The 14,592-nt window shown below is 27.5% G+C and overlaps 1 protein-coding gene across 1 annotated transcript in view; it reads right to left on the reverse strand.

Annotated features, from left to right (window-relative positions):
* The window catches only part of LOC142239539 (uncharacterized), a 32,657-nt gene that overhangs the window by 14,444 nt on the left and 3,621 nt on the right, over positions 1 to 14,592 (reverse strand). Inside the window, exons 2-8 of the mRNA XM_075311325.1 lie at positions 11,155 to 11,264; positions 10,801 to 11,080; positions 9,881 to 9,950; positions 9,672 to 9,798; positions 4,648 to 4,830; positions 4,337 to 4,580; positions 3,857 to 4,268 (exon numbers count right to left, since the gene is read on the reverse strand). Coding sequence (XP_075167440.1) covers positions 3,857 to 4,268; positions 4,337 to 4,580; positions 4,648 to 4,830; positions 9,672 to 9,798; positions 9,881 to 9,950; positions 10,801 to 11,080; positions 11,155 to 11,264 — 1,426 coding nt within the window. The remainder of the gene's footprint in view (positions 1 to 3,856; positions 4,269 to 4,336; positions 4,581 to 4,647; positions 4,831 to 9,671; positions 9,799 to 9,880; positions 9,951 to 10,800; positions 11,081 to 11,154; positions 11,265 to 14,592) is intronic.

Consider the following 14,592-nt stretch of genomic DNA (forward strand, 5'->3'; position numbering starts at 1 on the left):
TACTATTGAAATAAAATTTAGACAAAGTTTTCTATATAAATAAAATTTTGACAAAATTTTCTATAGAAATAAAATTTTGACAAAATTTTTTTAAAGAAATAAAACCTTAACAAAATTTTCTATAGAAATAGCATTTTGACAAAATTTTCTATGGAAATAAAATTTTGATAAAATTTTCTATGGAAATAAAATTTTGATAAAATTTTCAATGGAAATAAAATTTTGACAGCATTTTCTATAGAAATAAATTTTTGAAAAATTTTTCTATAGAAATAAAATTTAGACAACATTTTCTATTGAAATAAAATATTGGCAAAATTTTCTATAGAAATAAAATTTTCTATTGAAATAAAGTTTTCTATAGAAATAAAATATTAACAAAATTTTCTATAGAAATAAAATTTTGGCAAAATTTTTCATAGAAATAAAATTTTGAAAAAATTTTCTTTAGAAATAAAATTTTGAAAATATTTTCTTTAGAAATAAAATTTGACGAAATTTTCTATAGATATAAATTCTTAACAAAATTTTGTATAGAAATAAAATTTTGACAAAATTTTCTATAGAAATAAAATTTTGACAAAGTTTTCTATAGAAATAAAATTTTGACAAAATTTTCTATAGAACTAAAATTTTGACAAAATTTCCTATAGAAATAAAGTTTTAAGAAAATCTTATATTTTGACAAAATTTTCGATAGAAATAAAATTTTGACAAAATTTTCAGTAGAAATAAAATTTTGACAAAATTTTCTATAGAAACAAAATTTTAACAAAATTTTCTATAGAAATAAAATCTTTACAAAATTTTGTATAGAAATAATATTTTGACAAAATTTTCTATAGAAATAAAATTTTTACAAAATTTTCTAAAAAAAAACAAAATTTTGACAATTTTATAGAAATAAAATTTTGTCAAAATTTTTCATTAGAAATCAAATTTTGACAACAATTTTCTGTAAAAATTAAATTTTCTGACAAAATTTTGTAGAAAAAATTTGACAAAAGTTTCTACAAAATAAAATTTTAAGAAAATACAATTTTTTTTCTTTGGTAGTTTTTTGGTAAAATGTTCTCCAAATTTTGGAAGGTCAAAATCTTTGGATCGAAGTAATTTTTTTTTGAGTGTAGAAATAAAATTTTGACAAAATTTTCTATAGAAATAAAATTTTGACAACATTTCTAGGAAAGTAAAATTTTGACAAAATTTTCTATCGAAATAAAATTTTGATAAAATTTTCTAAAGTTATAAAATTTTGACATAATTTTCCAAAGAAATAAAATTATGACAAAATTTTCTATAAAAATAAAATTTTGACAAAATTTTCTATAGAAATATAATTTTGACAAAATTTTCTATAGAAATAAAATTTTGATAAAATTTTCTAAAGAAATAAAATTTTGACATAATTTTCTATAGAAATAAGAAATAAAAAAACGTTCTATAGAAATAAAATTTTGACAAAATTTTCTATAGAAGTAAAATTTTGACAAAATTTTCTATAAAAATAAAAAAATTTTCTATAGAAATAATTTTTTGGCAAAATTTTCTATAGAAATAAAATTCTGACAACACTTTCTATAGAAATAAAATGTTGACAAAATTTTGCATAGAAATAAAATTTTGACACAATTTTGTATAGAAAAAACAAAAATCTACAAAATTTTGACAAAATTTTGTATAGAAATAAAATCTTGACAAAATTTTGCATAGAAATAAAATTTTGACAACACTTTCTATAGAAATAAAATTTTGACAAAATTTTCTATAGAAATAAAATTTTGACAAAAAAATGTTATTTAAATTTTATATAGAAATAAAATTTTGACAAAATTTTCTATGGAAATAAAATGTTGATAAAATTTTGAATAAAAATAAAAATTTGACAAAATTTTCTATAGAAATAAAATGTTGACAAAACGTTCTATAGAAATAAAATTTTGACAACATTTTCTAAAAAAGTAAAATTTTGACAAAATTTTCTATAAAAATAAAATTTTGACAACATTTCTAGGAAAATAAAATTTTCTATAGAAATAAAATTTTGATAAAATTTTCTAAAGAAATAAAATTTTGACAAAATTTTCTAAAGAAATAAAATTTTGACAAAATTTTCTATAAAAATAAAATTTTGACAAAATTTTCTATAAAAATAAAATTTTGACAAAATTTTCTATAGAAATAAAATTTTGACAAAATTTTCTATAGAAATAAAATTTTGACAAAATTTTCTATAGAAATAAAATGTTGACAAAATTTTCTATAGAAATAAATTTTTCACAAAATTTTCTATAGAAGTAAAATGTTGACAAAATTTTCTATAGAAATAAAATTTTGACAAAATTTTCTATAGAAATAAAATGTTGACAAAATTTTCTATAGAAATAAAATTTTCACAAAATTTTCTATAGAAATAAAAGTTTTACAAAATTTTCTAAAGAAATAAAATTTTGGCAAAATTTTCTATAGAAATAAAATTTTGACAAAATTTTGTATAGAAATAAAATGTTGACAACATTTGCTATAGGAGTAAAATTTTGACAAAATTTTCTATAGAAATAAAATTTTGATAACATTTCTAGGAAAATAAAATTTTGACAAAATTTTCTATAGAAATAAAATTTTGATAAAATTGTCTAAAGAATTAAAATTTTGACAAATTTTCTAAAGAAATAAAATTTTAACAAAATTTTCTATAAAAATAAAATTTTGACAAAAATTTCTATAGAAATAAAATTTTGACAAAATTTTTTATAGAAATAAAATTTTGAGAAAATACAATTTTTTTTCTTTGGTAGTTTTTTGGTAAAATGTTCTCCACATTTTGGTAAATGTACAAATTGTTCTATAACGGATCATTACAATATATACAATATAGCTCCCATATAAACCGATCTCCAGATTTTGCTTCCGGACCCTCTTCGAGGAGTATCACTCTCATAATTTTTTATGGACTCCATTATATAAACCTAACACGAGATAAACATGTCCGTCTGTCTGTTACAATCACTCTACAGCATTCAGCATATAGTGCTGAAATTTTGCACCATCTTATGTCTACGTGGCCATGTTTCGATATAGCCGTCAAATAGACCGATCTCCCTATTGGTACATGGAAACCGCTTGATTTGCTTGAAATTGGAAATCCAGTGAGCTCTCGATTTTACTTATTTAGCATAGATATCTTTTAGCTTTAAATTTGAAAACTTGGTGTATTTTAGACCCAAAAGGAGTTACCATAATAAATCTACAATTTGCTGCAATTCTCGTGTTTTTTCTATTGAACATTTGGTAAAATTTTATTTTTGCAGAAAATTGTATTTCTATAGAAAATTTTGTCAAAATGTTGTTTCTATAGAAAATGTTGTCAAAATTTTATTTTTATAGAAAATTTGTAGAGTAACCTTTAAGGCATAAAAAAATCACAAATCTAGAAATTAATGTTGCAAATTTCAGATTTATTTTCGGAAACCGTGTCATATGAAGCAACCGCAACCTGGAGTGACTTCTCCATACGCGATAACAGTCGCCTTAGCGCATTACACCACCGACGGAGTTTCCATAAGAACGTCTAACGAATATTTTAAGACTTTTCATGGCTAAAGAGACACGAATAATGTGAACATTCCGCTTTGATTTTTCGTGAATGTTTCCGTTTCGTTTTGTTACCGTCCGTTCACGATTTTGGAATATAATTTCTCCCATTTCAAAGAAAATTATTGTTTGCATTCCGTGGTGATCAGAAGATTTGACCCGACCGATCTTTGGCGCCGTATATACCTGTTCTAAATGAAAAGCCAATTAAATGCAAATAAAGAATTAAATATAAATAATATATGTATTTAAAAAATCTTACATTCTTTCTTTCATTCTTAACATTATACCATTCTCAGATTTCAAAGTCAACACTGTCTCCAATTTGGGATCATATTTATGTAATTTAACCCTTTCTTGACCATGTGGAACAAATCTGGTGCAAACATAACCATCCTTCGATTCTAAGCCATTGATGGCAGGTAAAATTTCAAAATTGCGTACAATTTGTGAGACCACAGTTTTAATTTCGAGCAAAGCAAATTTTTGACCAATACAATTACGAAGACCAGCACTAAAGGGTATATATTCAAATGGTTTATGTGTGGCGGAATCATTTAAAGGATCAAAACGTTCGGGTTTAAAACGATAGGGATCAGGAAATATGGTTTCATTATAGCCCAAAGCCATAAGGAAAATATTTAAAGATGTGTCCTTGGGTATGAGTTTGTCATCTATGGATAAGGAGAAAAAAATAAAAATTTTAATATGTGTTATTTTTTTCTCATTTTTTTATGCTTACTTATATAACATTCGTCATCGATATTTCTTCCCACTACCGGAACACTGGGATATAACCTCAAGGTTTCTTTGATTACCAAATCCAAATATTTCATTTCATTCAATTGTTGAAATGTGTCATTACCTTTCAAATTTTGATCAGCTGTTATGATAATTTGCTCTTCATAGACTTTTTGTTGAATATCCAGATGGCGTGAAAGTAAAAATAAAATAAAAGATAAAGCTGATGAAGTTGTGTCATTGCCCTTAGAAGAAACAAAACGAAGAAGACTATATTTAAGAAATTAGGAATACTACAAAATATTCTCTTACCTCGAATATGAATGTTGACACTTCCTCATAAACTTCCTGGATGGTAAGGGGCACCCCATCAATTTTAGCCGACAACAAATTATCCAAAAAAGCCATTTTATGTCCACTAAATCCATGGGAATCTGTTAAGGGGACTCCTTTGTCTGTTTCTTGTTGACGGACTTCTATGCGTTTATTGATTACCTGCGAAATAGAAGTGGCTTATTTACACTCAAAAATATATACAGGGTTGCTGATATATATTGCGACCAATCCCATGTAGTTATCACTTCTAAACCACTCATTTAAGAGGTGACAGAATAATTCCAGTGACAGTTCATTTTATTACAAGTTTACAAGCTTACGAAATCATTTCGATTTATTGCATTCAAAAATAAAGTTATTCGTGACGGAATTCAAGCGTGATTGTATGATTACTTTATATTTTGCTAGAAATCCACAAATCACTCTCGTTAGAGCCTCCAGCATTTCGATCAGAATAAATATTTTATTTTATTTCTTGTACCATTGCTTGTTACCTTGATACTAGCACTGTTGCATCTCATTCAAAAATTGCTCGAAAAAAAAACGTAGAAAGACCAGTAATGATCCGAAAAGTGAAGGCCAGATTTAAATTGAATCCACCCCACATTGGTAGAAGCTCATGAGCTTAACATAGCTCGAGAACGGATAATTATAGTGACAGCCCATAACTTCAGGCTCTCTCTGAGACTATTCAGACCATCCAGCAAAAGAAGCGTCCTCAAAAAAGTAGTGAGAATGTTCTTTTTGGTTCCGGAAGTGGTGCAAAATTGGACCACAAGCTATGAATTTAACATGGGCTTGTCATACAACGGATGTCCACAATTTCATCAGCAGTTGCACTGAATTTCCATCACTTCTTAAGAGTGATCCAATTTCGGTGTTTTTGTTGTGAATTAAAAAAAAAATATATTTGTCAAATAAATAATTTTTAGTAAATCATTTGTCTGAATCATTTGTCCTCAAATATTTTAAAATATTCGCTATTTTTCTAGAAAGAGTATAGCATTTTTTTTACAAAATTTAAATAATTTTTCCATTTTATTAATTTTTGTTCTGTTTATAAACTATTTGAGACAAAAAAGTTAAACCTACCCATTAAAAATACGTAAATGGGTATTAAAAAAATTGAATTAAAAAAACTTCCTATGTAGTTAATATAAAGAACATATGTGGGAGAACATTTTTGGAAGTGCTTTTAAATTTGTGCCTTTAGAACAACTTCCCAATTTTTTTTTTGCTGGGATTGTGGTACCACTTTAAAGAACCTCTTTAATATCACGGAGAGGCTTTTGAAATACCGCCATATGCCATCAGCATTACTGAAGGAGGGACAATCCACCGTTGAAAAAATTTAGTGGATGATTTAAACTGGGATTGAAACCACAACCCTCCTCATATAAGGCGGGAATGCTAACCATTGCGGAGCGGATTGAACCCAGGTCCAGGAACTAAGAATGAGCTTGGACTAACGCCATTGAAGTTCTGAAAAGTTCAAGAGCTCACCGACACACACAAACAAAATTAGACTTGATGTTAAACAAATTAAGGGCAAGTTACCATACAAAAGTGTCCAGTTACCGAATTTAGCTTTTGGCCTATGAAAAGCCATTCTAATTTGATCAGTTTGTGAACAAGCAACATGATCGGGTTTACTTGCCAAAGAAATCAGCTGAACATGTATACATTCGATAGAACACCAGAACTTAAGCTCCGTCGATGGTAATGGTGTGAGCCGTCGTTATTTAAATTTAATAAAAAATTATGTCAAAGAGAAAATTGAAATGAAAATTTTATTTCTTTAGAAAATTTTGTCAAAATTTTATTTCTATAAAAATTTTTGTCAAATTTTTAATTTCCATAGAAAATTTTATCAAAATTTTATAACTACAGAAATTTTTTTTCAAAATTTTATAACTATAGAAAATTTAGTCAAAATTTTATTTCTATAGAAAATTTTGTCAAAATTTAATTTCTATAGAAAATTTTGTCAAATTTTTAATTTCTATAGAAAATTTTGTCAAGATTTTATTTCCTTAGAAAATTTTGTCAAAATTTTATTTCTTTAGAAAATTTTGTATAAATTTTCATATGTATAGAAACTTTTGTGAATATTTTATTTCTATAGAATTTTTTTCTATAAAAAATTTTATCACGTTTTTAATTTCTATAGAAAATTTTGTGAAAATTTTATTTCTATAGAAAATTTTGTCAAAATATTATTTCTGTAAAAAATTTTGTCAAATTATTAATGTCTATAGAAAATTTTGCCAACGTTTTATTTCCATAGAAAATTTTGTCAAAATATTATTTCTGTAAACATTTTTATCAAATTTTGAATTTCTATAGAAAATTTTGACAACATTTTATTTCTATAGAAATTTTGTCAACATTTAATTTCTATAGAAAAGTTTGTCAAATTTTTAATTTCTATAGAAAATTTGGTCAAAATTTTATTTCTATAGAAAATTTGGTGAAAATTTTATTTCTATAGAAAATTTTGTCACAATTTTATTTCTATAGAAAATTTTGTCGAAATTTTATTTCTATAGAAAATTTTGTCACCATTTTATTTCTTTAGAAAATTTTGTCAAAATTTTATTTCTTTAGAAAATGTTGTCAATATTTTATTTCTTTAGAAAATTTTGTCAAAATTTTACTTCTGTAGAATATTTTGTCAGAAAATTAAATTTCTATTGAACATTTTGTCAAAATTGTAATTTCTACAGAAAATTCTGTGAAAATTTTATTGTTGTAGAAAAATGTTGTCAAAATTTTATTTCTATAGAAAATTTTGTCAGAATTTTATTTCTATAGAAAAATTTCTCAAAATTTTATTTCTATAGAAAATATTGTCAAAATTTTATTTCTATAGAAAATTTTGTCAAAATTTTATTTCTATAGACAATTTTGTCAAAATTTTATTTCTATAGAAAATTTTGTAAAAATTTTATTTCTATAGAAAATTTTGTAAAAATTTTATTTCTATAGAAAATTTTGTCAAAATTTTATTTCTATAGAAAATTTTGTCAATATTTTATTTCTTTAGAAAATTTTGTCAATATTTTATTTCTTTAGAAATTTTTGTCAAAATTTTCCTGTGTATAGAGACTTTTGTGAACATTTTGTTTTTATAAAAAAAAATTTATAACTATAGAAAATAAAATTTAAATTCTATAGAAAATTTTGTCAAAATTTAATTTCTATAGAAAAGTTTGTCAAATTTTTAATTTCTATAGAAATTTTGCTCAAAATTTTATTTCTATAGAAAATTTTGTCAAAATTTTATTTCTTTAGAAAATTTTGTCAATATTTTATTGCTTTAGATAATTTTGTCAAAAGTTTATATCTATAGAAAATTTTGTCAAAATTTTATTTCTTAAGAAAATTTTGTCAACATTTTATTTCTTAAGAAAATTTTGTCAAAATTTTCATGTGTATAGAAACTTTTGTGAACATTTTGTTTCTATAAAAAAATTTTATAACTATAGAAAATAAAATTTAAATTCTATAGAAAATTTTGTCAAAATTTAATTTCTATAGAAAATTTTGTCAAATTTTTAATTTCTATAGAAAATTTGGTCAAAATTTTATTTCTATAGAAAATTTGGTCATTTCTATAGAAAATTTTGTCAAAATTTTATTTCTATACAAAATTTTGTCAAAATTTTATTTCTTTAGAAAATTTTGTCAATATTTTATTTCTTTAGAAAATTTTGTCAAAAGTTTATATCTGTAGAAAATTTGGTCAACATTTTATTTCTATAGAAAATTGGTCAAAATTTTATTTCTATAGAAAATTTTGTCAATATTTTATTTCGTTAGAAAATTTTGTCAACATTTTCATGTGTATAGAAACTTTTGTGAATATTTTGTTTTTATGGAAAAATTTTATAACTATAGAAATTTTTTTTCCTAATTTAATTTCTATAGAAAATTTTGTCGAATTGTTAATTTCTGTAGAAAATTTTGTCAAAATTTAATTTCTATAGAAAATTTTGTCAAATTTTTAATTTCTATAGAAAATTTGTTCAAAATTTTATTTCTATAGAAAATTTGGTCAAAATTTTATTTCTATATAAAATTTTTTGTCAAGATTTTTAATTTCTATGGAAAATTTTGTCAAATTTTTAATTTCTATAGAAAATTTGGTCAAAATTTTATTTCTATAGAAAATTTGGTCAAAATTTTATTTCTATAGAAAATTTGGTCAAAATTTTATTTCTGAATTTTTTTCTATAAAAAATTATGTCAATTTTTTAATTTTTATTGAAAATTTTGTGAAAATTTTATTTCTATAGAATATTTTGTCAGAAAATTAAACTTCTATTGAACATTTTGTCAAAATTTTAATTTATACAGAAAATTCTGTGAAAATGTTTTTGTTGTAGAAAAATTTTGTGAAAATTTTGTTTCTATAGAAAATTTTGTCAATATTATATTTCTGTAAAAATGTTGTCAAATTTTTAATTTCTTTAGAAAATTTTGCCAACATTTTATTTCTATAGAAAATTTTGTCAATATTTTATTTCGTTAGAAAATTTTGTCAAAATTTTCATGTGTATAGAAACTTTTGTGAACATTTTGTTTTTATAGAAAAATTTTATAACTATAGATTTTTTTTTTTTAAATTTAATTTCTATAGAAAATTTTGTCAAATTTTTAATTTCTATAGAAAATTTGGTCAAAATTTTATATCTATAGAAAATTTTGGCAAAATTTTATTTCTATAGAAAATTTTATCAAAATTTTATTTCTATAGAAAATTTTGCCAAAAGTTTATATCTATAGAAAATTTTGTCAAAATTGTATTTCTATAGAAAATTTTGGCAAAATTTTATTTCCACCATTTTTGGTGGAATTCTACCAACTGTGGCAACCGTGATTACATATCAGCCACCCTATTTAGTAGCCGAAACTTAAATGATGAAACCTGCCAATGAGGTATTTTTTTTATCGAAGAATGATGTGAGAAAACTACAAGTAGATTTAGGTTTACTTACATCATAGGTGAAATCTTTTAGAGTTGCCAAAGCTTTGCAATATTTTTGATATTCAGGAAAAAATTTATACAAAGTATTATTACGCTTCAGTGGATGATATGCCCTTAAGTTGACATTGCTACACATGCTGTAAAAATTAAAAAAAAAATAATAATACTCATTTGAGAAAATTATTCCAAAAACTTTGAATAATTATTGACTCTACATACAATTCCAGGGATTTGGCAAATTCTGTGTGTGGATTATCCATAGAGTTTATGGAAACGCCCATTGCAGTTTCTGTAAAAATAAAAAATATTACACAGTGAAACCACTCCAACGTGGAAACTACGAGTAGCGAATATGCCCCACAAGTGGACTATATTCTTGAGGTGTTTCATCGAATATCACATTAAACTGAAAGTCTCAAATGGGGGAAATTTCACAAATATGGATAAAATTTAGACGACCTTTGGTGATCACTTCTGAGAGGTTTCACTGTAAAAGTTTTTCATACCCTAAACCATGGGATGGTAAAAGCCCCCTAACTATCTTGGTCGTTACGCTTGCTACACGTCGAAATATTGGCCTCATACCCCATTAAGTATATATTCTCGGTCGTGGTAAAATTTTGAGCAGATCTATCCGGCCGTCCGTCCTTCCGCATCCCTCTGTTGAAAACACGCCAACTTTCAAACGAAACAAGCTAACGATTTAAAACTTGACAACAGTTGCTACCATTGATGTAGTATTGTAAATGGACCGCTTTTTGTACATGGTCATGATCTGAAAATTTGATGGTTACGAATTTAAAAAAAAAAGTAAATAAATAAAAAATCCGCTACCGTGACTCGAACCTGGATTGCCTTCACCATACACGCTAACAGCACGTCGGTAGGCAGTTGCCATAACACCATCTAATGAATATTTTAAGACTTTTCATGTCCAAAGAAAAACGAAAGCCGTGCATGAAGTCGTGAACGCCCGTGGACGTTTTGATTTTTTGTGAACCTTTCCGTTTCATTTTGTTACCATCCGTTCACGATTTTGGAACGTATTTTTTTCTATTAGTGAATAAACCGATCCCCACATTTGACTTCGGCCATATCTACTTATTCATATTCATACTCGATTTTCATTACAAACTTACCACATATAATATCCAATGTCAGATATTTGACAATTTCTTGAAAATCAAATATGTTGTCATTTTTTGATACATCTCGTAGTTTTTGTATAAATTTTGCGGAATTCCTATTCATTACATCTAGGAATTCAACTAAAATTTGAAAATGAAATGATGGTGTGATCATTTTTCGATGTTTATGCCAACCCAAGCCTTTGGCTGTTAAAAGACCTTGACCCAGCCATGGATGTAACATATCATATATATCAGATTTTGCCAATAAAGATTTACTAGATAAAATAAACTATAGAAGAAAATGGAAAATATGTATGATAGTATGGAATTTTTAAAACAAACAAAACATATTGGAAAACTTACCTCCATGTCCTTTGGATCTGTTATAATAATATTTAAATAGTATCCTGTCCATATTCGAAAATTCCTATAATTATATTTATAGAAAAGGCCAAAGAAATGTTGGAGCAAATCTGAAAATATAAAAAGTTTAGTTAAAGAAATATCCGAAAAAAATGTATGTTAGACTGATATCAATGCAGGCTGGTTTTATATTAAAATTAATTAATTATACTACATATTATTAAAATATTATAACAAGCTTATTGGGCAAGACTATGAAGGTAGTCGACACTAAAATATTTTTTTAAGAGCTATACGGAGGAGAGTAAATAATGCCAACCCCACGGGATCCCCCAGTACGTATTCCATGATTCGAACGTATTTTTTTTTTTTATATTCAAAAATTATGTTAAGCGGAGAGTCTTATTTTTCCGTAAACACTATTTTTCCTCCATATATACTTAACAATGTAATTAAGAATGCAAAAAACGAAATCAAGGACATCAGAGAGCCAAACAAGTATATACGGCCGTAAGTTCGGCCAGGCCGAATCTTATGTACACCCAGAGAAGGAATATGACCTCAACCATGTTTCAAGAGCAAAATGTTATTTTTGAATGGTGGCCATGTAACATGTTTGCCGCAACCATGTTATTTTCTCGGAGATTATGTGTCTGATTTCGGCAAGCATATTATTTTTGGCGAGAAAAGAACATTTTTGCCATAAACATGTTACATGGTCACCATCCAAAAGTAACATTTTGCTCTTGAAACAGGTTGAGGTGATCATATTCCTTCTCTGCGTGTACCCTCCACCATGGATTGCGTAGAAACTTCTACGAAAGACTGTCATCCACAAATTTCAACTCACTCGGATGAAATTTGCTCCTCCAAGAGGCTCCAAAACCAAATCTCGGGATCGGTTTTTATGGGGGCTATAAATGATTATGGACTGATACGGACCACTTTTGGCATGGCACTAGCACAATGTACCAAACTGACTCGGATGAAATTTTCTCCTCCAAGAGGCTCCAAAACCACATCTCGGGATCGGTTTATATGGGGGCTATATATGATTATGGACTGATATTGACCAACTTTGGCCACCACCATGGTTGTTAAATATCATATACTACCAACACGTACCAAATTTCAACCAGATCGGATGAATTTTGCTTCTCCAAAAGGCACAGGAGGTCAAATCTGGCGATCGGTTTATATAATTATGGACTGATAGGAACCAATTCCTGCAAGGTTGTTGGACACCATATACTAACATCACGTACCAACTTTCAACCGAATGGGAAAAATTTTGCTCTTCCAAGGTGCTCCGGAGGTCAAATCTGGGGATCGGATTATATGGGGCCTATATATAATTATGGACCGATATCGACCAATTTTTGCATGGGTGTTTGAGGCCATATATTAACATCATGTAACAAATTTCAACTGAATCAGATGAATTTTGGTCTTCCAAGAGGCTCCGGAGGTCAAATCTGGTGATCGGTTTATATGGGGGCTATATATAATTATGGACCGATATGGACCAATTTTTCCATGGTCATTAGAGACCATATACTAACATCATGTACCAAATTTCAGCCGGATCGGATGAAATTTGTTTCTCTTAGAGGCCTCGCAAGCCAAATTTGGGGGTCCGTTTATATGGGGGCTATACGTAAAAGTGGACCGATATGGCCCATTTGCAATACCATTCGACCTACATCAATAGCAACTATTTGTGCCAAGTTTCAAGTCGATAGCTTATTTCGTTCGGAAGTTAGCGTGATTTCAACAGACGGACGGACATGCTCAGATCGACTCAGAATTTCACCACGACCCAGAATATGTATACTTTATGGGGTCTTAGAGCAATATTTCGATGTGTTACAAACGGAATGACAAAGTTAATATACCCCCCATCCTATGGTGGAGGGTATAAAAATTATCCATAACATCGGTAAATTTAAACACAGCTTTCATTTAAGAGAACAAATTGAATTAACCCGCTATTATAAAATAACGAGAATTATATTCAAGTTTTGAATCCATATCAATGCATCGGAATTGATTTATTTATTGAAATTAATTTTAATATTCCTATTAAACAATATATAAAAACAATTAATTAAATCAAACCAGAAATCAACATTTATTTGCAGATTCTACGTATTTATAAAATAATATTAGGGTGTCGGTCCATATATGAAGCGGGTTCGATATGTGATGAGTTTTCCAAATAAGATTTTACAGGTTCTACCACCAGTGGCCATGCGTTATCATGCTGCAATATCGCCTTTCCAAATATTCATATCGTATACGAACCTCCTGTTATTGTTTCACTTTGGTGCAACAGTTCATAGTGCAATACACTCCCAGTTGGTCCCATCAAATACATAATATCTTTCCATTGATATTATTCGGATTTGCCTGCAATATTAAGATATGACCGGGGTGATCATATGATTTGTATACCCTCCGTCGTTTGTAATATATCGAAATATTGGTCTCAGACTCCATGTGGATCGTGGTGAAATCTGAGTCGATCTATCGATATCTGTGGGTCCAGTTGTCCGTTACGCTAACTTCTGATAGAAACAAGCTATGGACTTGAAACTTTGTGCGAATATTTGTTATTAATATAGGTCGAATTTTTGGTATAGCTTCGATAGAAACCGACCCTGAGAGTTACAAAGCTTCCCCGTTTCCGAGCCTACCCGGAACATACAAACAAACAAATAAACAAACATACTTTGAATTTTATATAAATAGATTATGAACCGAAATTAACCAATTTTCGCATGGTAATTGGAGGGCTAAAATTCAACTGCATCGGATGAAATTTATTTCTCCAAAAAAAAAAAATATAAAATGATCCCTCAAGATTTGACTTCAGAAGCCTCATGGAGAGTGCTGCCCGATTCCATGTTAAGCTCAATGACAAAGGACCTCCTTTTTATGGCCGAGTCTGAACGGCGTTCCACATTGCAGTGAAACCACTTAGAGAAGCTTTGAAACCCTCAGAAATGTCACCAGCATTACGGAGGTGGGATAATCCACCGCTGAAAAACTTTTTGGTGTTCGGTCGAATCAGGAATCGAACCCACGACCTTGTGTATGTAAATCGGGCATGCTAACCATTGCACCACCGTGGCTCCCTTTTTTAATATTTGGTCTGGCAAAAGGGCATAGGGAGACATCCGCTTCTCCTAAAGTACATACAGAGAAACAAACCTTTCCAATTTAGTTGAAATTTACAGAAGACGTGTGGAGAGGTTATGAAAAAATCAAAATCAGGTACCCAACATTAAGGATATCTGATATTGTGATATTTAGACGGAAAGAGGGGCCGCCCCTTGCCCTGCTTTTTTAAATTTGGGCTTATAATTTGCTTGACATTTTCTGGGACGTTTACAAAAGATACGCTACATCACTTTTCGATATTTGGTCGGGGAGGAG

This window comes from Haematobia irritans, chromosome 5 (genome assembly GCF_050003625.1).
Source record: "Haematobia irritans isolate KBUSLIRL chromosome 5, ASM5000362v1, whole genome shotgun sequence".
NCBI classification, from domain to species: domain Eukaryota; kingdom Metazoa; phylum Arthropoda; class Insecta; order Diptera; family Muscidae; genus Haematobia; species Haematobia irritans.